This window comes from Enhydra lutris, unplaced genomic scaffold (genome assembly GCF_002288905.1).
Source record: "Enhydra lutris kenyoni isolate GAN:26980312 unplaced genomic scaffold, ASM228890v2 scaffoldscaffold17, whole genome shotgun sequence".
Classification (NCBI taxonomy): domain Eukaryota; kingdom Metazoa; phylum Chordata; class Mammalia; order Carnivora; family Mustelidae; genus Enhydra; species Enhydra lutris.
Window position 1 is genome coordinate 5,098,702 of NW_019154101.1, and position 24,668 is coordinate 5,123,369.

General features: G+C 53.8%; 1 protein-coding gene across 2 annotated transcripts; it reads right to left on the reverse strand.

The window, feature by feature from the left end:
• Window positions 1-424: 424 nt before the first annotated feature.
• LOC111147643 (tight junction associated protein 1) lies at window positions 425-24,668 on the reverse strand. 2 transcript variants are annotated; one of them, XM_022503835.1, is made up of 11 exons: window positions 24,094-24,668; window positions 14,905-15,033; window positions 7,891-7,994; window positions 7,026-7,151; window positions 5,406-5,434; window positions 4,498-4,659; window positions 4,209-4,275; window positions 3,932-3,961; window positions 3,075-3,182; window positions 2,888-2,971; window positions 425-2,195 (listed from the first exon to the last, which is right to left on the reverse strand). In XM_022503835.1, exons 4-11 carry the CDS (start codon window positions 7,122-7,124, stop codon window positions 1,101-1,103), a joined length of 1,674 nt encoding a protein of 557 aa, XP_022359543.1. In that variant the 5' UTR covers window positions 7,125-7,151; window positions 7,891-7,994; window positions 14,905-15,033; window positions 24,094-24,668; the 3' UTR covers window positions 425-1,100. The 2 variants fall into 2 exon arrangements, with proteins under 2 accessions (XP_022359543.1, XP_022359544.1); XM_022503836.1 differs by lacking the exons at window positions 3,932-3,961; window positions 14,905-15,033 and having other exon boundaries at window positions 24,094-24,667.

Consider the following 24,668-nt stretch of genomic DNA (forward strand, 5'->3'; position numbering starts at 1 on the left):
GGGGAGGAATTAGAACCATTGAACACTAGGGGGCAGTGCCACCCCACAGTCCAAGCTCCAGGCAGCATCAACGGGCCCCAAATGTCAACTACGTCTGGCTCAGGTCTTGGACTTGTAGGATCTGGGATTCTGGGGTGACACCTTACACCAGGCCCCCCCCGCCAAAGATCATAACTAAGGTAAAAAGCTCACCTCCAGGGCTGGGTTGCACTGAACCCTACCTCGAGGAGACTCGGGCCCTGCTGAGGTTACTTGAGGTACACCTTCTCCTGCTGCCTGATGCTCTGTGGCCACAGACACCCCAGGCAGAGTGCAGCACCGGGGACTCACTAGCCAAGACCAGAGCTTGGCTAGGATTTGGAAAGCTCAAGAGTGGGGAGAAAAACTGCACAAGGAAAACCATTAATAGACAAATTAGGCAGTATCAGTAAAATAGTTTTAATTTTAAAATAGTCATTGATGTGAAAACATCCCAAAGCTGGGAGTAACAGTCTAGAGCCAAGGTTGGGAGGGGGCCAGGCCTCACCCACAGCCCAGCTTGAGGCCCCCAAATCCCTCCCTCTTCTCCCTTCCAGAGAGAGGATGGACACAGCTGAGGCAAGCCCTGAGTGAGTCCTCTCCCTCATCCCCCAAGGACCCCTTGAATGCAACAGCTTGTGCAGAGGACTTGAGGAGAGGAAAGCAGGCAGAAAATAGAAATTAGAAGTTAATAATCCAAATGACATTCCCCTCCCACCCTCGGAAAACAAATAAGAAAACCATTTGTGGGTACGAAATGGGGATGGAAGATGAACACTGATGTAACAGACCTGTCAGCACCCCAAAACAGCCCAGTTTGGGCTGACCGGAAGAAAGGTCTAGAGCCCCAGCTGCATGTTACCTTTGGGAAGTACATACTCTATAAAGAAAAGGGAAAGGTACGAGGCAAGCTGGGGCCAGTCATAGTCAATGCACCTAAAAAGCCCGGTGTGCTCTCCCCCTCTCCCCCAACCCTGCACAGGGAGCAGAGTGGTGCTGGCCTGAGGGAGGAGGGCTCTGGGGCAGGGTAGGGGGGCTCCCATGGTCCCAGTGTAGCCATGGCAGGAAAGCAAGCAGGCACCCTAGTTGAGCAGATTGCCCTGCTCCTGGGCCTGAGTCAGGCTGTCCTTGCGGTGCAGGTGGTGCACCCCCATCCTCTTGGGGCTGCGCTGGGGGCGGCTGGAGTTGGGGAGTGCCCAGGCCCGGCCCTCAGTGTGGGAAGTGACCGGCCCCTCCTCCGTGCCACCATCACTGGGCAGCAGACTCTGGCGTTCTTCCTCAGGGCTGATGGGCAGGTTCAGCTCTTCCTCCTCCCCCCTGGAAAGGCCAGGGTCAGCTTCCAGGGGCAGCAAAAGCCCACTCTCACTAGGTGGAGAAGGTGCCAGAACCTCCTCATCTCCGTCGGTGGGACTAAGAGCAAAATGGTGCTGCAGGTCAAGGAGCGCATCGCGTCCGAAGGCTGTGCGCTGGGCCACAGAGGCTGGGGGTGGAGTGCGGTCCACAAATGCCCGCTGCCAGCTGGCGAGCAGGTCCTCCTCGGAGCTGGCAGAGCTGGCTGGGGCACTGAGTACTGGGGGAAGAGGGCTGGGCTCATGGTGGGGTGATGCCTGGGCCGAGGCGGGGCTGCTGGGCACTGGGCTGGGGCGGGCCCGCTCACCGCCCTCCTCCACTAGGCTCAAGGAAATGGCCTGGCGCGTAGCGTAAGTACAGTTGGGCAGGGGGCTGTTGCGGGGGATTCGCACCTTATCCTCAGAGAACTCTATGACCTTGCGGCCAGGATAGAGCGGGTGTGGTAGAGATGGGGTGGGATAGGGACTCAGCTTCTCAAAGGCTGGCAAGGGCGATTCCTCCTCTGGGGAGGCCCCGGCAGTGCCCAGAGAGTGGCATTCTCCATTGGGTTGTGGGGTGGGGCTGCCAGGGGCGGGGGGACTGGCAGGTTCACCCAGGCCACCCCCACTCATGTCCACATGCACAAAGACATCCTCAGCCAAGGGGCGCCCAGCACTGCCTGACTGCGCCGAATTAAGCAGCAGAGACTCTGGCTTCTCTAACACTCGGGCGATGACTGACGTGGGGACCACAGCCCCTGGTGCCAGGCTAGGGGCGGGGCCAGGGCTGGCAGCTTCTTGACCACTGTGCAGATGTTTCCGGACCATGTCCTGTAGCTCACAGGGCAGCTGGGGTAAAAGAGCAGAAAAAGTAAAGAGACACATGAATGCTCCCAACTTCTGAGCAGAAGTAATGGCTACCGCACTGGTCTCACACCAGCCCGGCGCACAGCTTCGCTTCACAGACAAACCGATGCTCCGCAGGGGCGAACAACCTGAAGAGTCAGAGGAACACACCCAGCAGCTTATCTCAGAGCACTAAAGCCCATGAGCTCTCCAACATCCCTCTCCCCCCATCTCAACAGAGGCTTCTGCCCAAACCAGATGGAAGTCTGAGGCACCTGCACTGGCCGGTGGCCTCAGGAACGCCTCCACTCCTTCTATAGACCCTGTGAGCCTTGGGCCTGAGGCTCTAGAGTTCGCCTGCTGCGGTAACACGGTCAGTTCAGCCAAATCCCCTCAATATTCTTATGGTCAGTAGCCACCCCCACCTTGGGCATGGGCTCCCAAAAGGGGGCGCCTCTCTCCGTGTGTCTGTTCCAGAAATCCCAGCCAGGCCAGCCCCTGCGCTAGCAATGGTCCCCTGACAGCACATGGAACACCGATCAGTGGCAGAGCTGACTGACTCAAGGGGAAACATGCAGGCGAGGGGCAGGCAAAACAGAAAGGGGGAGAGGAGGCCAGTGGCCTGTGGTATCAAACCCCACGGGAGAGGAGTCCTGGGGCGGGGCTCGCAGCGGCGGGGACAGCATTCTGCTCACATCAGCGAACTTGTGGTTGCGGAAGTGGGACTTGTTGCACTTGAGGAGCTGCACAGCCAGGTTGCAGTCAAGCCGGTACCGCTCCTGCAGATACAGGCGGGCGTCACCAGCCAGCCCCGTGCCGCGCAGTGTGGCCACTCTGGGGCCAACCCAGCCGCAGGCGGGGAGGGCCCTCCAGTGCACATACATTGAGCTCCTCCAGTTTGTTGATGGTGTTCTTGGCATCCAGCAGCTTATTGGTCAGCTCCACGATCTCCCAATCCAGCGTCTTCCTATCCATCTCAGCCTTCTTGATCTGAGGCACAAAACTCATGTGAACCTCGCCCCCCGACCCCAGCTGGCCTCCCTCCCCTCCGCCTCCCCCCAGCCCAGAGACACAGGAAGCCACAGGTGCTGGGGCAGCCAAGGCGGACGGAATAGACAGACGATGGACAGACAGAAGACCAGCCACCTCTCCTGTTCTCCGGGCTGGCTGTGGGGTGGGGGCTTTCTGAACATGACCTGCTGCCACCAGGGCCAAGGACAGAGACCATACAAGAGTTGCCCCTCGAGGGGCTCTACACAGCAGGTCAGGCAGCTGGACCTGAGGAGTAAGTGTACAAACCCAGGGGCCGAAGCCTACACGTGGAGCACTTTCCAGGCTAGACTAGGAAGAAGGAGGAGGGGTGGGGCGGGGTGGCAGCCGGGGGCGCCTGTGAGATTATCTAGTTGAGCCAGGAGAGAGCAGCGGCCTCAGCAGCAGCCCTCTGATCTTCAGTTCAGGGGCTGGAGTGCCCCCCCCCACAACCACAAATGGCTTGGGCTTGTTGCCACCACAGCCAAGAAGCCGTGAGTGTTCAGCGGTGACATCAGTCAGGACCTCTGCCAGCGCCAAGCACCAGCCCGCAGCTGTCTCCCCAGGAGGGAGGCACTGTACCAAGCAGGCCTCACGTAAGGAGGAGGAAAGCAGTGGGCAGAGATAAACGGCCGGGGCCCCAGCAACCCCAGGTCTGAGCTGAGGAGGAGGCCAGGGCAAGGGAGAAAACACACAAACTCAGACGCAACTGCAAAGATCCAGCTGTGGCTAAGAGAGGCCTGACGGGAGAGGGCGGCGGCGGCGGCGGCGGCGCGAGGGGAAGCCGGGAGAGAAGAGAAACAGTGTGAGCACTAAGACAGTCCTGACTCGCACAGCACACTGCGGTCCCCTGCCCACCCTGTCCCACCCCCTCCCCAAGCCCCAGGGCACAGTGGCACTCCATGGGCAAGTCCCAGCCCCCTGCTATGCTGTGAGCACAGTGCCAGCCGAAGTGCCCCCATGCCCCTCCGCCCCCCGACAGATTACCAGCGTGTGCAGCTTGTCCTCCAACTCCTGGTTGGTCCTCTGAGAAGCCGTGTAGCTGTTCTGAAGCCTGTAGAGGAACACAAGGCAGATCCCTGGGTCAAGATCTGCTCTTCAGGCCCTCCTCAACCCCTCCCTGATATGGGATGTGGGGCACGTCATTCTCCTCCCAGAGCTTCGGTTTCCCCAAAACAATCAGATGATCTCTGAGGCCTCTTCTGGCTAACCTCCCATGGATGGGGTGGGGTAGGGGGATATATGTGCATGGGCACCTGGCCCTTCATTTCCACACCTGCGGAACTTGTCCTTAAACTTGTCTAGCTCCTCACGGCTCTGGCCCAGCTCCAGCTCCAAGCAGTCCTGCCCAATCTCCAGCTCGCGCTCCAGGGCCTCAGTGCGCCTGGTGGCCGAGGCCAGGCGCCGACGGAGCTCCTCATTCTCCTGCTGCAAGAGCCTGGCAGGGTGAGGGATCAAAGGCAGAGGGGAATCAGCATTAAGACAGGCCAGCCCTGGAGCCCCAGTTTGGGTTCAAGAAGCTTGAAGGAGTAGGGATGACACGAGCATAGGCAAAAGGAGGAGTCTTGAGTCTGGGGCAGCATATTCCATAGGCTTGCTAGCCCTGAAAACACAGCCTGGTTGGGGGCAGTGAGGTGGGGAGGGGGGCGGTGGGGAGCAGAGGGCATGGTAGAATCCACCCCCACCTGTGAAGAAGAATGAGAAGACAGAACTGGTGCGGGGGTAAGACTTCCCAGTCTGTCTCTGGTTACAGCCTAAGCCAGCCGGCCACCAAGCCCTCCAGCTCCGGTTTCCCCACTGCACAATCAGGCTGCTCTATTATTAATCTCCTGGAAATCCAGCCTAGCACTGCCCTCCTCTCCAAAGGCCTGATGTAGCTGACAGAAAGGGCTGCAGGGAGGCAGCTGGCACAGGAGGACCAGGAGCTAGGGAAGGGCTCTTTGGCAAGAGCAGGCCCATCTGAGCACCTACCTCCTTGGTTCCAGGTTCTCTTGGAGCCCATGGAACAAAAACTCTCTTCAGAAGGAAATATCCACATCAGGCCTCCTCCCAGAATCCCTAAATACCCCACCTAACCTTCACTTCTCCCTAATCCAGTGAAAAGCCCGGTGGTACCAACAGCCGTGCCTGGAGCTAAGAAGGAAGTGCTGAGGCAGGGCAGGCTCTCGGGCAGTGGATACTCACTTCATCCTCTCCGCATCAGTCAGGGGTTCCTGGGCACAAAAGAATGGAAGCTTGAGGCTCAGCCCTAGACCACTGGCCCACCCTGCTTGCCCACCCTCCAAAAAGCCCTGGAAAGGGCCATGTCTAAAGCCCAAGCAAGCTCACAGAAGTGGGCCCTGGAGAGATGGAGGCAATCCAGCAACGCCTGGATCACCCTTTCCCACGCCAACCAGAAGGTTTGAGAACCTCTTCCAACATTCACCCTTACCCACACCACTTCCAAACCCTCTCGTAATTCTAGAGCAAGTTGCAAATGAGTCCTGGTACCCATGCTACATCTCCCAGGGATAAACAGAGCCTCCCAGCTGTTCCCTGGGCTCGGAGTGGGCCCCACAGGCATGGCAGAGACCTTCCAAAGAAGTGAAGAAGTCAAGCAAGCTACAGTAGGGTTCTGAGCTCTAATAAAGCCCGCTTGGACCCTGGAGGGAAGATGGGGCAGAATCAGGCCCTTCCAGGTCCTCAGAACGAACCAGAACATGCATGAAGGAGAGCCTCTGGGATAGTCCTGACTGAGAGCAGTGATGTGTCTTCTCCTTGTCCTGCTTGGAACCTCCTGCCCCATCTTCCCCAAGCCCCCATTCTGATCATAGCCCAAGAGCCAGAGCTCAGCCAGCCACAGAGCAGGGAAACATCAAGAGGCCCGCTCCAAATGGAGGTGACTGCTTCAGAATGCCGATCACAGGCCGGAAAAGAGGTGGGTGGCCTGGATCATGGGCTCTGGAGCCAATGACACCTGCATTTGATCCCATTCTACGACACTCTGCTTGTACTAACCTTGCCTTAGTGTCCTCATCTACAAAACCAAGGGAATGCCCACAGGGATGGCACCTATCACAGTATATGGCCTTCTTACTGAATGTTCCCTGAACTGAGACTAGGCAAGTCCCAGCATTCCCACCCTGAACTGGACTACAACAGGCCATGGTATGCCTGATGCTCCGCGGGGTCGGAGATCTCGGAGCTCTGCAAATGTGCACTGTGTGGCAACAGGGTGGGGACAAGCAGCCGGGCAAACTGACTGCAACACACACTTCCTTTCCACCAAATGAGGGAGAAGAGCCCGTTTGGAGACTGTTTCACAGTGGCTTGAAGAAGTCCCCCTGAGAACCTAACAGGTTCTGGTCCTGGCAGGGAGTATGTCTTTCATCAGTGTTAGACCAGGCAAAGATGGAGGAAGGGCCGGACTTCTGGGGACAGCAAAGAACAGTTGGTCTGGTGGGAAGAAGCCAGAGTACCACCTCCACCTCCTCCAGAGAGTCCCAGCCTCCAGCACGTGAGGACCCCTCCGTCTGGTGGGCTGCCTCTTGTCGGAAGAACAATACTGCCTGAGAGCATTTCTGTTGAGCCACGAAGACTCGGGGGTTCCCTGACAAGGGGTCATGTGCTCACAGCTGTCCTGCGAGCTTGCACTGCCCCTAGCAGCAGTGCTGCTGCTAGGAGCCCCCTGGCACGACACAGCAGCACAACCCCCATGCCCCTGCTCGGGGGCCCAGAAGTCCTCTCAGGCGGGAGAAGTCAGTCAGGCACCCAGCCTCAGGGGCCCGCATCTACCAGCCAGGGTAGGAGTAGGCGTCTCCTGACCTCCTGCTCCAGCTGGGATCCTGGACCGTCCAGCCGCAACTCCCGGTGCTCGGGGGGTGCCTTGCGGTACGGTTTCTTAGCAGGGGCCGCACTGGTCATTCTTGGATGTGAGGGATTCTCAACCTGCTGTGGAGAAGCCAGGAAGGAGGAGGCTCAGAGACATGGGCAAGAGGCCTCTGGCCAAGGACAGTAAATGGAACATACATAGGAACCACCCGGCACCCAGGCAGGCCTGGGCCATTGCTGGGGACATCAGAAACCTGGACTCTGGTGGATCAGTGCCCACAGGTCAGGGGAGTACTGGAGGGGACAAGGGCCCAATGCAACCAGACTAGGGAGGCAGAAGGCAGGGCCCATGGCCTGGGCACCAGGAAGAGAGGCTGTGGCCTAGTAGTGAGACAAGGTATCTAAGAGCAACCCACTGCTCCCCTCCGTGGCCTTACAAAAAGGCCTTCGAGAGAAAACCCATTCCCTCTGCACCAGTGTCATCTACCCTACACTGGGGATGAGAAGAGCACCGACTTCACAGACCTGTTGTGAAGATTACATAAGCCACTAACCAGTTACCTGGCACTTAGGAAACGTTCCACACGTGTGAGCTCAGAAAAACCCCAAAAAACAAACAAACAAATTCCCCCATCCCGCCAAGTATCCAGAAAGTAAGGGTTTGAAGATGCTCCCCCAAACCAGGCTCCTCAGAAGGGGGGCATCTCCAAGCTTGAGAGTCCTGGAGGCCAAGACTCTCTGGCCTCCACCACTCTCTTTTCACCAGCCCCCCACCACGAGGGGCCACCTGTCTGCCCCTTGGCCTGCCAGCCTCGCCGGAAGGGGGCCAAGGTGGGGTGCAGGCCTCCCAGGGACATACCGTCTGACTGTCGGCAGCTCTCTCTGTTCCGCTGTCCTGGAGTTAGCCCTCGACTCTCTGCATCCCACGGCCCCTCCACTTCCTCTAGCCAACAGCTCCTGAAACTAGAGAAGGGAAGAAAGTGGAAACCAGGTTGTCAGGCACGGGTCTGTTGGTGCCCCCGGCCGGCCTACCCAGTCCAGGCCCGGGAAGGCCCCTAGGGAGAGCCAGGCAGAAAAGCCATGGCCCAGGGGATCTGGGGAAAGCAATGGAGGCGGGAGAGGACCAGAGGCACGGGGCTCCTTTCTCCATGAAAGCACAGGCACAGCCCTAGACGATACACATGCGCGTCTTGTATGTGCTCGTGGTCTCAGCTCACCACGTGCCTGATTCTGGAATAGGTCTGGTCCTGTCCTGTCCCTATCCTACCTCACATCTGTCCTGTTCATCTCCCAGGTCTCTCAGAGTCTAGAAATTAAGAGATTTGGGGAACACGGCTTGCAGAAGAGAATACAAGGAAAAAGCCTAGTAGAGACCCACAAGATGCTGGGAAAAGTTCCTGGCCATGTTTCCAGGAGCCCAAATCCTACTTCTGTGTGTAAAAGTTGTAAACAGACTTTGCAACAGGGAAAGGTAGACCCAGGAGAGGAAAATCTGAAAAAGCAGCAATGACTGTGCAATCTCAGTAAGGGTGACTATGGCCCACCTCCATCACTTGGCCCCTCCCAGATCCCTGGCCATGTGTGAATGGCTGTCACAACGGCGGGGAGAGCTATTGGCACCTAGTGGGGAGAAGCCAGGGATGCTGCTGAACACCCTGCCACGCACCGGACTGCGCCGCACAATGAAGAATCATCAGCACACAACGTTGACAACACCCAGGCTGAGGAACTCCCAGGCAGAAAGCTTGAGTCCAGGGATTTGAGATACTGCCCAGTGTCAGAAGCTACGCTGCTTCTGACACACTGTATGGCCCCAGCTCAGTCCCTCACTGGTCCCTCTTCCACACAGAGGTGGCTAGATTGAGTGACCGGTGAGGTCCCCACAGGTTCCCCAAAGGTTCTGGCGCGCTAAGCTCTGCCCCCACCTGTAATGAGCTGGGCCGCAGCACGGGGGCAGCAGCCACCACAGGGGCCCATGGAGGCAGTTAACCTTAGGTGGCCTTCTGGGCATAAACAACCTTCTGCCGCCTTCCGCCGCCTCCTGCCGCCATCCTCCTAAATAGAGCTGGGGGCCTAGGGAAGCCTTGCGGGCTAAAGCATGTGTTCCTGCTGTCGGGACATGCCCTGGCCATGACTCCTGTCACATTCCAACAGAGCCTGGGGCAGGAAGAACAGTGAGGGGGTAGGGAGGGTGGGGAAGCAGGAGTGGCCTCCCTCCTCTGTCTGGGCAACCTGGTCTCTGGCTTGGGGTTCTAGGGGGAGCTGGGGTATGGCAGCAGGCACGAGCCGCCAACCTCCACCCCTTTGATGGGGAGGCGGACATGTCCCCACAGGGCACAAGCAGCGTGCTGTGTCGAGCTGACTCCCTGCGCAGGAATCCGGGCGGGCCCAAAAGGACAGCACATTCCTAGGGTGTGGGGGAGCAAACAAGTCACCCCCGCAGGTTCCTCGGGGCTACCCCTCCTGCGGGCCCTAGGGTGGGAGATCCTATAGCCTGGGGGAAGGCCCAGAAAGTTCCAAGCCAGCCTGGATAGGTGGGTGCTAATACTCAGAGGGTATAAGTGTGGGGTACCTGAATTAGAAAGGGGAACAGCCAGAGATGCAGAGTAAGAGACACAGGGAGCCAAGAACCTCTGCAACATCCAGGGGTGAGGAGGCTCGAGTTGGGCCTGCTCCCTTCCCCATCTGCTCCCCAAGCAGCTGAGCAGTCCCCTTCTCCCTGCAGGTCATGCTGCAGATCCCCTCGATTCTCAGCCTCTTTTCTTCCTTAGCCCTATTCTTGCTAATACCCACTCTGGCCTCTAGGCACCAGGACACTAAATGGGTGGCAGGCAGGCAGGCCGGGAGCACACTGATGTGCTCAGGTACCTGGGGATACTAGCCGAAGGACAGTGGCCTTCACTCCATGCCCTGGGGCCCTAGCTCTACCTGTCACACATCCTGGTCATCTTGATGTCAAGTCTCCACTCCCTGGCCTCACACCATATACTCCCAGGGCTTTCTGCACCAGATAACCTAGCTTGCTGAGGGACAGTGTGGAAGTGGCTGGCAGGGAGATGGGAGGAGTACTGCAAACGCGGACACTCCGGGATGAATGGAGCCAGCAATGGCAGGCAGTTATCTATCCTGGCCAGAGCATACTCTTTCCATACACACCAGAGCCACAAGGAGGGGAGCCACTCCCAACTGGAGAAGCAGAAGGCAAGGCCCACTAGGGAGACAGTCTGTGAGGGAGCCTGCAGTGTCCCCGACACAAGCCCATGAGGGGAGTCTGTCTCACTCTCACTCCCTGCCTCATGTCAATAAATACCAGTATGTGTTGGGGCCCTAGTTCCAACTCCTGAGATGTGCTAAGTGCCCCCAGATCCAGCCCATGGCGGGGGAGGGGGGGAGGTGTTAGAGCGGGGAGCCAATTCCAGCACTGAACAGGAATGTGATGGGCCTCACAGGCCACTGTCCTTGACTGGAAGCACAGCAGGGCAGGACAGACCCTGGAGGGAGAGCCATGCCAGGGTTACTGGAGAACAAAGTGAGAAGCAGCTAGACACCAGGCCCACAGCCAGGAGAAGATAAAAGGTGAGCTGCAGGGGCACCTGGGTGGCTCAGTGGGTTAAGCCTCTGCCTTCAGCTCGGGTCGTAATCTCAGGGTCCTGGAATTGAGTCCCACGTTGGGCTCTCTGCTCAGTGGGGAGCCTGCTTCCTCCTCTTTCTCTACCTGCCTCTCTGCCTACTTGTGATCTCTGTCTGTCAAATAAATAAATAAAATCTTAAAAAAAAAAAAAAAAAAAAAGGTGAGCTGCAAGACAGCAGAGCAGTCCCATCGGCAAGACCCAGCAACCATCTGTGGCCTCCACTGGCCATGTCTCCTTTACCCAAAGATTCCATGTTGCCTTGGCATGTTTCGGTCCAATCCCCTGTCAAGAAGAGGAAGTCCCCAGGAAAAGCAGCTGAATAACTCAGAATGCGATACAGGCCAGGATAAGCAAGCAAGCGGCCTTTGGGGTCCCAGCCTCCGTCTGCTGAGCTGGCTCCAGGACACCTCCAAGAAAATGGTCTTTTGGAAGGTCTAGAAATTGACCAAGAAGAAGCCCACTCCCACCCCTCACCCCACACAATCTGAGCTTCAAGGAACTGGGGGCAGAGGACTCAGGATGTGGGGATACCAGATCGCAAGCTAGGTTTGCACTACGAGAACAGCTGAGGCCTAGGTGAAAAACTCTGGCTGACCCAGTCTGGTCTGCAACCCTGCAGGCACTGCTGAGGTAGACACCCAGAGCAGCCTCCAGAAGGGAAAGTGGCTCTTCTCGAGGCCCCCGCCCCCAAGCCTCACCTCCCCGGTCCTCCTTGGCATAGCATTCATTCTTCACTCACTCAAAACTCTGCTCAGAGGAGATGCAGGCCCTGCTGGGGCGGAGAGGGGGGTGAGAGCTTCCTAATTGCCATGTTGCAATCTGCCAGTCAGTGCAGGCCGCCTGTTGCCGCCTGCCCTGTATTAAATACCTTCTCCCTGATTACAGCCCAAGGGGCACGATTAGCTGCCTCCAGAGAACAAAGTCTACTTTCATTAGAAATGGGACTCAGCACGCACAGCAGACCTGCACTGTGAACCCACTGCACAGCTGAGCAGAGTGTAGTCAGAGGCAGATATAATGAAAAATGTGTGCCGGACATGGGGCAGTAGCCTTTAATCAAAGGACAAAAAATTTGCCAAGCATCCCTCTTTACCCAGGAGACGGGACTCACACCTGCTCCTTTTTGTAGATAAGTGCCCGGATGTGACCTGGGGCTGCCACCACAGTCAGCAGTCACCACTGCTAGAGATGGAGCAGGATAAGGAGAAACCTTCAGAATCCAGATTTTCTCCAAACCATATCCTCACTCCCACTCTCTGCAAATACCCACAGTAGGCGACAGCAAGAAGGTTTAAGCCCAAGAGCCCAGGGCACCCTCTCACTTCCTTCTGCCATCTTTTCTGTAGGTCTGCCCAGGGCAAAGCCAAAAGTACAGGAGAGGAGGGGAGGTCTAAGCATCCAGCTCTCCCCCTGCAGAAGGAGAAGGGAGTGAAACCAAAATGGGTGTGGCTCTGTGGCTTTTAACACTTTAGTCTGCCCCACGGAGGTCTCCAGGTGCTCAAGTCCCACACCAGGACCTCACTCCATCCTCCCCGGTTCTCCTGCCTGGCCTCCCCTGCTCCCTACATCACCCACACTCTGTAAGAAATTATGGCCCCAACAGTTTATCTGGGCTCAGGCCATTCTCAAACGTACGACAATGCCTTTCTACTCATAGGTGTCACCGACTTAAACAAGTGAGAGACCATCAGGGAAGGGCCACACATCACCACAAAAATCACTACAGCTCTTCATAATTCACTTGAAGAAAGTCAAACAGAATCACTCATTTAGCAATCGCTATTGCTTTGAGAATGAAAGGAAATCAGCCCTTTTCCAGAACACTCCATTTGTGTTTTATGCTGCCTTAATTCCCCTGTGGAACCCGGCACGATACAAATAAGTAACAAAAATAAACACAGGCCCTTCCTAAAGCTGCTCATCAATGGCTAAAACATGAATATCTGATCACACAGGGCCTAGTGCCTCCTCTGTGGGAACTGCCCTCAGCTGTAAGCCCTGGATAGCATCTCTGAACTTCGCAGGCCTGGAGGAAGCTGTGCCTTTGGGGGCAGGGCACTCCTGCCATACAAGTCTGGCTGCCTCTCAAGCCTCTGAAATTCAGGGTCTGCATCTGACTGAGACCAAAGAAACACGAACCACCACCCTGCCAGGGCCAGCCCTGTAGCCAGGACACCCAGCAGAGGCCCTGGAGATTGCCTGCAAGGAGCGCCCCCCCACAAACACAATTAATACAGCCCCTCTCTACCTCGAGTGTCAGCCCCCCCCCCACACACGGTGAGCCCATCCCACCAAAGCTGGCTGGGTTCATCCCTCCCCCTCATTGCCCCCCGGGTGCCCCTCCTGCTTGCTGCCAGCCCCCCATTTCCGGCATGCAGCTGTTCCTGAGGTACATGAGCAAAGCCCTCAGCAATCCTGTGCGCGTGGCAGGCAAGCAGCCAGCAGAGCACGGGGTGGGGCCTCGGCAGGCTCTGCTCTGGGCCGATGACTAGGCTGGGAGATGCCAGTCTGTGCCCAGACCAGCCCTGCTGTCCCTCCAGCAGCCATGCCTGCCACCCCTCTAGGCAAGTACCATCTCACCCTCTTGGGACACGTTGCCTGCGGCCCTGACCTGGCCCCCTGCCTGCTCTAACTGGCACCGACTGACAGGTTTTTAAAAAGTGGGTGGGGGGACGCCTGGGTGGCTCAGTTGGTTAAGCAGCTGCCTTCGGCTCAGGTCATGATCCCAGCGTCCTGGGATCAAGTCCCACATCGGGCTCCTTGCTCATCAGGGAGCTTGCTTCTCCCTCTGCCTGCGATTCTGTCTGCCTGTGCTTGCTCTCTCTCCCTCTCTCTCTGTCTGACAAATAAATAAATAAAATCTTTAAAAAAAAAAATAAATAAAAAGTGGGTGGGAATTATTCTGCCCCAGAGTAAGCCTGAGGACTCTAAACCAGTGCTGGGGACCTTGGAGAGCTCACCTGGCTCCCACCTGAGCAAATACCTCAAGTCTATCCAGCTGGCCTCTCACTCAAGCAACACCTGACAGGAACAAAGGGGCTGAAGACAACTATTGCTGATGATCCAAGCAACCACCCCTAAATAAAGGCAGGGCCCCAAAGTCCCCATGCCCTCGCCTAAGGCAAGGTAAGGGGTGGCCCTGAGCCAGCTCTCCACTGTAGGCCCCTCTTGTTTTCCTGGCCAGAGCCCAGACACCAGGCAACCCTCACCCCTCAGCTGGCTCCTCCCGACCCAGGGTCCCTACACACCAGGCAGCCCCTACACCCTCACACATTTACGCATTCCCACCCCATCCGAACAGGAAGCTCCCTGCTTCTCCTTCCTGGCCCAAGGGAAAGAGAGCCCACCCAGAGGGCCTCCAGGTCCCAAGCTGCGCTGTACCACACAGACTCCAGAGGCTGGAGCCAGACAGGCTGTCTAAGGAGTTACCTGTGCAGAACACCAGGGAGCCCGAACAATCCACCTTCCCGCTATCCCCAGAGCCCCCTTCTCCTTTCCAACCCTGGAAGGAGCAGGGAATCTGGCAGGAGCTTCTCTATGGCAGGCTCTTCACCAGCTTCCCAGTTTGAAGCTAAGGCCTCTCCCAGGCCCACTGTGGAATCCAAAGCCAGGTCCCGTTTGCTCTGGCGGAGGTGCCCTTCCAGCTCTTCCCAGTTAAAGTCCACCTGAAGCTCTGCAGAGGGAAGGCAGTCGGGGGGGCCAAAGTCCACCCACTCCACCTACTCGAGCTCTATCTCAGGTGACTACCTAGTTCTGGACTCAAGCTTTCAGCTTCACTCTCTGCCCAGGGAGTTTCCCACAGCCAGGCCACAGTTTTCATCAACCCCCCCACCAACCTTAAGGAGAACCTTGCAGTTGATCCTAAATGATTATCCTGGGTGAGAATAATGGGGACACCATTCAATCTTCCCCACTTGACAAAGGGAAGCAACTATCTAGCCGAGAAGAAAACTTCCTCCCACTCTGGCTCCATCTGTTTCCGAGCTGTGAAACAGAGCATGGTAACTGCGAGATGTTCTCAAACTCCATAATGCTTAAAGTGACTGAACAGAAACATCCCCCCTCACCACCCCAGCAAGGAGACTGGGAAGGTGGAGGGACAGCAGTAAGGACAAGAGAGCAGAGGAGGCATGAGGTAAGGGGAAGAGGCAGCCAGGCTGGCTGGGGGAGTGTGAGGGGTGACTGAGGCACTGCTTGATGGTACCCCCCAGGGCAGGCTAGCTGGCCCAGGTTAGACTCACAGGGTTAGTGTCTTCTCCCCCACCAGCCAGCTCTCCTGGTTAGCACGGTTAGCGACAGACTCATGGCAGACGCCCTCCAGGCACTCCATATAAACAGACAGCTTGGTTGAGAGCAGCCCAACTCCGGAGCTGCAAAGAGAGAGCAGAAGGAATGCCAAGCTGCAAGATGCCTGAGGGTACACGCTGCGCTCTTCTGACAGGGCAAGCTCCTCCAGACTTACCACTAGACCCTCGGGGGCCTTCTCCCATCCAAAAATCATGCCAGGCAGAAGCGCAGCATGCCCCCTTGCCAGCCAGTGAGTCCAGCTGGCTGACCCCAGGTGACAGAGCTCTCTGGTCGGTCAAGCCGAGGAGAGGAGAGCTGACGTGGAAGGGGGCACTGCTGCCAAGGGGCAGCTCCCCAGTCTTGCCTTCTCCCTGGACATGGCTGCCAGGCTGCACCAAGCTCCGAAAGTGGGGTTGTCGGAACAAAGCTGGCCACAGCTGCCGCTGCCACCCATTCCAGGTCTGCGCCAGCAGAGCCTACCTTGCCACCTCCCGCGGGCTCCGAGGCAAGGGGCTGGGAGAGGACTGGCACAGGGATCAGAGGCTGCAACAAGAAGTGCACGGAAGGCACCACACAATGGGGCAGTGTGTGACCTGGCCCAAAGCTGGGCCAGCCTCAGGACAGGCCAGGGGATGGCACTTCCCAGGGAGCTGGCCCTAGAGGAGTCGAGAGAGCAAGGATAAAGGCCATGCTGCAGCCAGGCTCCTCACACTCCCAGCAGCGACCATTCCACCCACTCAGAACGGGCAGTGCCCAGAGACTAGTGTTCCCATCACAGCAAGCCCAGGGAACAGGAGAAAATCTCTCCAGAAGCCTCCAGAACCACCCAAGTGAAGTAACCCACTCTGGCTTAGAGATCACAAGACAAATGGAGCCGTAGCAGCAAGGTCCCAGAAAACCCACAAAATGTGTCCCCTGGAGCGGCAGGAGAGGAGAGCACAGCAAATGCAGCAGCAAATACTGAGCAAATACTGCTTGTGCTCACAGAGGAGGGCTGCATGTTGGCAAGGAAAAAACAGAAGGATTCCCCTTCTGTCTGGAAAGCCCTGTGGATGACATGACTCAGGGTAGAGGGAAAACAGCGACCACCTGACACCACCTAGGGGCCTGGCCCTTCTCCCAAGCCTAGGTTAATCATTCCCAACTGCCTACTCCCAGGGCTCCCTGTAATACTCTGACAACAGCCGCAGAGCCCAAAAGGCCAAGGCCTGATCCCAGAGGGGGAGATAACCACCGAGGAGAGAACATCTCTTCCTATAGGCTCTGACCTCTTCCCTAGACTGCTAAGAATGCATGCCCATTGACAGGCTCCCTTCAGAATCCTCACTAACAAATAAAACCGAAAAACACAGCTGGGTCTGGTTTGCTTTCAAAACACAGAACAGCAAGTAACCTAGGTAATCCAAGGTTTCAGAAAGCAGGGACTGTCTCTGTGTTAAAACTAAGGTTGAGAAATCAGGTAAGTTTACTCTTCCTGGCCTCAGAGCACAGAAGCGCGGAGGGAAGAAATGCACGTGAGGCGGAAGCGATGGTGCCCACACCATGTTTAGAACCATCCCGATTCCCACTCAGGGCACTCCTGCCAGGTGACCTCATTGCAGCATAAAAAACCACCCCTCAGAGACGACCAGCATGCCTGCTGTGGCAAGAACCTCTAGTAAAGACTCTCCATCCCTCCCAAGAAGCCAGGCCCCGAGGAAGCCCCTTAGCTGGGAAGGAAGCTCCAACAGGGGCTAATCGACCCCAGGGAAAGTGTTAGATGAGCAGAGCAAGTTGAAGAACAGCATGTACTACTACTGAGTCGTGTTCATTTTACAAGAGATACATGAGGAGGAATGTCTAGAAGCAACATGAAAATTAGAAGGAAATAGGATATTTCCCTGTCTTTGGGAAAGGGGTTTACACAGGGGCAGTGGGGGAAGAAAGGGAGGGTCTTTTTACTTTTCCTTTTGCATATGTTTCTGTATGGCAGGTATTTTATGCAAGGACACATACTATGCTTATGATGAAAACAGAATTCCTGGACAAACGGGACAAAAGCCCTCCATCTGTGCTGTGCTTTACCAACCCGGAAGTGCTTTCCCTCTTCCACTGTATGTCCTTTGATCCTTGTAGCCCAGTGAGGCCCACAGAACAGGTGGCGTTCTCCCATTCTGAAGGGACAGAGAAGACAAGTGATTTGCCCAAGACCACACACAGAACTGGGGTAGAAGCCTTCTCTAGGGAGCAACAGGAAAGTCCTGACGATTCTGCCCTGATGTAAAGCCCTCTGAGGCTTCTGAGACTGAAGAACCCCTGGGCTTACCTGGGAAGGTGAAGAGGCCTATTTAGTACCCCAAATGATAAACCCAGCATTCTATCCTACTGTTAGCTGCAAGAAGCACATGGTAAAGCCAGCACAGCCTAGACTGACTTCCTGGCCCCTGCCCTCAGAGAGAACCCCCCACCACACACACACAGTTCACAGGGAAAGCATAGAGCCCTTCACAAATGGAAGGCCATGTCCTTCCCAGCTTCTAAAGGTCACCTCGCAGACAGCTGGCACTTAGGAGACAGTAACTAACAAAGAAGAGGTCCCACTCTCACACTCATGGCCAGTCCAGGAAGACTCAGCCCCTTTGAAGCCTAAACGTACACAGCACAACCTGGTCTTGCTGCCTCACCCAATCTCCTCTCCAACTGGCTGAACATACGAAGCAGCTTACCAGCCCTGCCAAGACACCACCGGCAAAGATATGCCACATTGCAACGTGCACTCCCACACTGAGGGACAAGGGGCAGAGCCCAGGGAAAACGCCATCATGTCACTCTCAGCTATTGGTCTTGTCCTTTTGACTCATGCAGGCATTAACAAGGTTGTAGGAGGCCCTGGCTGTGAGCAGAAGCACACCCAGACAATGAGCACTACGGCCAGGAAAGCGAGCAGGTAATGGGCAATCAGAGGAACTTCGTGAGTAACAAAGAGGGTGCCACCAGCCAGACTTGGTAAAAGATGGGGACTGGCAAAAAAATCCACTGGTGTGCGCTTCACCTCCGCTTTTAACCTCTTCTGCTGGCTTAGGGTTGTGTTACTAGAACATATGAGGCCTAAAGAGGGAAACCGCTGAGCCAAGTACCTGGAAGATCTCTGAACCGCATTAGCTCCACAATAATTAGTAATGCTACTGCTAATCCTATCACCTTTTGTTTATGCAGGACCTTGTTTCCTAAGACTTCAAAGGAGAGATCCTATCTGCTTTCCTTTCAAGAAGGACCGGTCTGGGTCACACAGTAAGCGGGAATTGCTCAGCACCTACCATGGAGGGCCTCTAAGAAGCTTCCAGAGTTAAAGGTCTTGCCCCACGTTGGGCAGAGGGGGAGACAGGTTAATAGCCACTTGCATTACAGTTTGGTACATTCTTTGAGAGCCCAGAGGACAGGCAGCTGGCTGAGACAGGGGTTCAAGGACCAGACAAGAAGGCTGCCCTCTGAAAAACTCAAACGTATCTTCCTCACCTGGACTATAAACTCAAACTGGAGCACCAGCTGGCATTATATAATTAAGAAGTCTAGACTTCTGGAAACACATTCCTTGGGTGTTTGTTGGGAACTGGTGCCCTAAGAACCACCCCATCAATTACACTAAAAACAAAAAGGCAAAGAAGGGACAGTGAACTCCCAGCTACCAGCCCTATTTTTGGGGAGTAGCTATGTTAGGCCTGGTTCTGCAACACAAGATCATGAAAGCCCTAAGAAAACTAGGGCCAAGAAGTCTGGCTTCCTGAATGCCTAGATGTGTTCTTTCAGCTTCATCCAACAGTTTTCAATCCATAAAACACCAGGGAACATGAATCCTCAAACACCCCACCCAGTCATAGCCTGAACTACATTACAAATCTACCACCTACCCACCCTCATCTCTATCTACCAATGTCACCACCATCCTCACATGAAGGGGATCCATCAAAGGAATCATTGCAACACAAAAGATGGGACGAAACATCAACTATTTTGCACTGATGATGTCCCTAGCCTCAGCCTTTATATTGCTTTGCTATAGAGAGACTCCCAATTTTACTTCCACCTCAAAAATGCTCCTGGCAGAAATCAAAAGTGTTATTCTAGCTTGAATAAAACAAAGCCTTTTCTTACCCATTGTGTTTTCCAGAATGGAATTCATTTACTAAACAAATATTAACTGAGTATCCTTCGTATGACAGGCACCATGCTACACGCCATGAACTCATTATCTCTAATGCTCGATACTCCTACAAAAAAGATAATGTGACCCTCACTGTACAGCGACAAGACCAAGAGTCCTACTTAAGCCAGTTGTCCAAAGTCACGCTGTTGGTTTAAGTCGCAGAATCAAGATTTCAAGCAGGTCAGCCTCGCTCCAAAATCAGACTCTATCACACGGCTCACCTCACTCCCAACTCCCCAACCCCTCACCCTCATCCCATGATCAGGGAGGGTCTCTCCTCTACAGAGGGTCAGCTAAATGAAAGAAGCCAACAAGTAAACAGAGAAATCACCATATAATATGGTAAATGCCAAAACCACAACGTGCTATGGGTGCCAAGAGGAGGAAAGGAAAGTGGGGAAGACTTCTCATGGGAGGTGACAGACCAGTGGGGTCCTAGGGGACGAGCAGAGTTTCCGAGAAGGGGGCAACCACGGAGAGTAAAATGCACAAGCGAAGAAGAAAGTAAATGGATGGCCACAGCACGTTCAGGAGCAGTGGGAAATTCAGGAGCAATGAAGCACAGGGCAGATGAAGTGGGCGACAGCAACTCAGACTAGAGGGTTGAGCTGGGGCCAGTCTGTAAACAACCTTTCTGCACTCTGAGCTAGAGTGTGGACTGTGTCCTGAACAAGGGAGAAACCACGGCATTTTTATGGGAAGAAAGTGTTTTTCATTGGAAGACATTTCTCACAACAGCTTGCGAGACAAACTGGAGAGGGGAGACACTGCCCACCACATTTCGTGCATTCTATATACCCCACCGCATCACAAAGTGCCGATTCAGTGCCTTGCACTATCCCAAAGGGTAAAATACAATAATGACTAAGACATGGTCCCTATTGTCAGGGCACTAACAGTCTTGGGACAGTCAGACAAGTAAACAGACAACTACAATGCAGCCTAAGCGTTAACACAGAGGCACAAAGGAAAGCACAAAAGGAGTGGGGAACCCCAATTAAGGGACATTTAAACCAAGACCTAAAGGATAAAGCGGGGGGGGGGGGGCAGTTCCTGGCTGGCGCAGTCGGTAGAGTGTGTAACTTTTCATCTTGGGGTTGTAGTTCAAGCCCCATGTTGGGTGTAGAGATTACTTAAAGATAAAGTCTTTACAATAAATAAATAAATAAATAAATAAATAAATAAAGGACAAAGAGGTAGATTAGGGTGGAGGGGGCAGCGCATTTCAAACAGCAGGGCCAGCAAGCTCAAAGCAAAGCTAGACAGGATAAGTTCACAGAGCTGCTAATCCACAGGGCGCCTCGGTGGCTCAGTTGGTTGGGCAGCTGCTTTTGGCTCAGGTCATGATCCCGCCGTCCTGGGATGGAGCCTAACATCGGGCTCCCTGCTCAGTGGGGGAGTCTGCTTCTCCCTTTCCCTAAGACCCTTCCCTCACTTGTGCTCTCTCACTCACCCTTTCTCTTTCAAATAAATAAATAAAATCTAAAAATAAAAAAAAAGAAGAAGAAGAAGAGGCTGAATCCCGGTGAGAAACGAAGGCCGGGTTTACCCAGAGGTCCTTGACACTCAGAATATGGTGGTGAGGAAAAGGTGAAGGAATTAGATGCAAAGAATACTCTCGAATAAGGGGTGTTAAGAGAAGAAATGGACTTTGAGAACGACAAAACAAGAACAGTAAAGGCAGAGAACTGACTCCAAATTCATCAGCCTTCACCCTGCAGCTCAAGCATTTGCTAAAAAGAGACCTGAATTCAGTAAGTCTGATGACTTCTACCAAAACACAAAGGTGTATTTCACGGAGATTACACGTTTCAGCACGCTGATTGTAGCACAAATCGAGATAAAGGATGTTATCCGGACACAGGAGGCTCCTGGGTTAACGGTGGAGGGGAAAAGACACTGATAGATACTAACTTTCAGAATTTCAAGTGCTACAACAAGTAGAAAAAGGTCATTCGAGGGCTGGCTGGGAATTCCCAGAAAAAGCCCTAAATCCTGAGCCCCCCATTCCCCTAAAATCTGCTCAGACATCAGGCGCGTGCCTACTCTGATGGCAAGGTAGAGTCATTTACTAAAGAAAAAGATGGGCCCTGCGGGCATGTTAAATAGACAGGACGTGACTCAGAAGCAGGGGAAGAGTGATCCTTAAGTGCAGGGCAAGGAAAGCCCGTCAATCAAACATTGGGCACACCTCTGCCCCAAGGCTGCACGTGGGATTCCTGGCTAGCTAAAGACGAAGAGACTAGCCAGCAAGCACTTGCAGAGCTCCAAGCCAGGACGTCCTTGACCACAGGAGCTGTTTTCCAGTTTCTCCTCAAGCTGGGAGGCTGACACTGGTTAAAACGCCACCTGTTTTGTTTTTTGTGTATAGTTTGCTACCTGCTCTTTTTTAAAACAAAGATGGCATCCAGATTGTCTATGAATTTAACCCTGTGGCTACTTCAGCTGCTCCTGTCAGTAATCAAAGTTAGAAATGAGCCTTTTATTTATGTCTTCATTAATACATTCCCCCCGCCCTTTAAGGTATGCTAAGAGTGGATTCTCGTTGTCAGCCTGCTCACCTAACCCAGGTCCAAGGTTTTCTAAAGGGCAATCACCAGGCTGAATTGTGGAGGGTCCAGATTTGGCTAAGAGGGCAGTGGGCATCCTCCCACAGTCCCTGTACCAGTTTTTATATCTGAGAAGGAGAGAGCTGTGATGAAGAGCTCAGGTCCTAAAACATATTTTAAATAAATCAAAAAAGTTTACTACAATCTAACCATTATGACAAACAAATAAGAGATATAAATTGCCACTAGTCATATTTAGTAAAGAGTTAATTTCATACCAAATCCAAAAAAAAAAAAAAGATGCTCAATTGCTGAAGCCAGATAGTCTGGGTTCAAATCTCAGCTCTGCCCCTTACTAGCTGGGTGACCTTGAGCAATTAACCACTCTGTCCTCTACTCATCTGTAAAATGGAGACAATGGAAGTATTTGCTTCGTAGGGTTGTTATAAAAATCGTATCAGTTAATACATTTAAGGCACTTACAACAGTGCCAGACACACAGAAGATACTCACTGAGCACTGTTCTCGTTATAGCTCAACTGCAACTGCAACTCTAAAACCTCACAACTTCAAAAAGGAAATCATGGCATTTTCACATCACTTTAAATAGTGTAATGAAAATGTTTTCACTACATGCAAAATCTACACTATTCAAAACCTGTGCCGCATCTCTCTAACATCAAGACAGAAGCTCAAACCAGTACAGGGCCACCAGAGAGAGATACCTACTACAATGATGAAGTCAGTGCTGAGATCTGACCAGCACAATAACAACAAATATGTATGGAGTATCGGTCACTGTTCTAAACGCATTTATTTAACCCTCACAACAACCTTATGAGATGGGTACTCTTACCATAAGAAAGCTAAGGCAAAAAGAGCTGTACAATTTCTAAAGGTCACAGAGCTACAAATGGCAAACCCAGAATTTGTACAAGGAATTCTGGCTCGAGTCATTATCTTCTGTGTGCCCCCCACACTCTCCTGGCTGATCGCAACTCTAAAGGGGGGAATCCACAAACTGTCTTCAGAAAGAGAAAACTCCCAACCTTCTAGAGTCACAGCTAAATAACATCAGCTTTTCTGATACCTGAACGTATTGAAGCTGGCCTAGTAAGAGTGATTTGGGTTGGTCTGTCTATAGCAAGCCTTTTGGAGGGGGGCGGCACAGGCAGGGAGCAGGAATAGTTAGTGCAGAGTCCTAGATCAAACTAGACCTCCCAATCCAATCATGCAGAGATGTCAGTCAAGAAATGAGCTTCTGTAAAAAGTCTGTACCCAACTCTGGCTTTGGCATAACCACAGGGCATCAAAGGAAGTGAGGACCATATTCACCACACTTTGTGGCTCCAGACCCCTTCTCTTTTCTCTAACCCTAAATCCACTGTATCTTTTTTTTTTTTTTAAGATTTTATTTATTTATTTGACAGAGAGAGAGAGATCACAAGTAGGCAGAGAGCCAAGTAGTCAGAGAGAGGGGGGGAAGCAGGCTCCCTGCTGAGCAGAGAGCCCGATGCGGGTCTTGATCCCAGGACCCTGAAATCATGACCTGAGCCGAAGGCAGAGGCTTAACCCACTGAGCCACCCAGGCACCCCATAAATCCACTATCTCTTAAGCCATGTTTAGTTTGGCTAGTGAAACTGTTTATAAATATGGTTCAAAGGGGAGAATACAAAGGAAGAGAAAAAGCTATTAGAAAAATTCTACAATCCTTTCCTTCCATCACCACACTGATCCAGACCGTAAAGCAGTTCCCAAATATCAGGGATCTCAGGGAAAGAGGGTGATACAATAAATATTCCCAGAGCCTTACACCAGTCAACGCAACCGACACCTTACTGTAAACTGCTCTGGGTTTCTTCCCCCTAACCTCAACCTGCTTTTCCTCCTCTACTGACCACCTGTCCACCAAATGCACAACCCCAAAGAAAAACTAACGAGCCCTTCTTACCAAAAGAAAGCTCAAAAGAAGCACACCTGCTGCAAGAGTGAATTCAGGAGTTGGTGACAGCATGATCAGACTTCTTCTGACTCCCCCTGCCCCATCCCTCACTCACAAATCTCTACTTCAGGTAGGATGCCAAACTGAAGATGTGATGGGGAGACCGAAAAAGATACAGTGAACATGTAGGAAACTGCTTGTGGCAGGGATGTTAAAGCACTTTCGGCCTCATCTCTAGGCCCCTGACCGTGTTCACTTGTACAGGTAAAGGCACACAAGGCTCAATGCTACACCCAATTCTCAAAAATCAGTGTGTAATCTAAACAGAACACTAACTTAGAGACCACAGGCAAAGGGCAACCTCTATAGATGAAAACCCTTTTCAGATTAAATGTTTCTCAGTATCACTCTGAGCCCATGCATCCTGCTGCAGGGAGCATGCCAGCCTGTCATTGGAGGCCACCTTACCCGCTCTGGGGTTGAGCTCGGGCAAGTCGCTACCTCTTCTTCTTTCCAAGCAGGTATTGTGATTTCTTCCAGGCCCTGGGGCCCCTGAGTCTTCAGCTGAAATTGGGGCAGATGCTATAGGAACTCTGGAAAGGATGATCTAAGTCTGCAGAAGGGTCATCTGACGCTTTAGTTTTCTCCATACCAAACCTGCCCAGCATCCTCCAGGTCTCGTCTCTCTTCCCCTCTTCCCCACTATCCTCCAACACGTGAGAGACCTCTTTCCTACTGGCCCAGTACAGTCGGGCCTCGGCCACAAACTCCATGGTTCTTGACTCTTCGGTTTAGAAATTCTCCTCCAATTCGCAACTGCTTCCCTAGGACCTGCACACCTACTTGTGCTTCCCCCGCCCCGGGCCCCTCCCCCAGGGCCGTCGCGGGATCCTAGGCCCCCTCCTCTCCGCCCCATCTCCCTCTTTTTTTTTTCTTCTCCTTCCAACATCCCATTTCCTCTTCTTAACCCCGGAGCTAGTCCCTCCTCCGCCCCTACTCCGCGATACTGTCCCCACGATCCTCCCCAACTCTAGCCTCCCGGC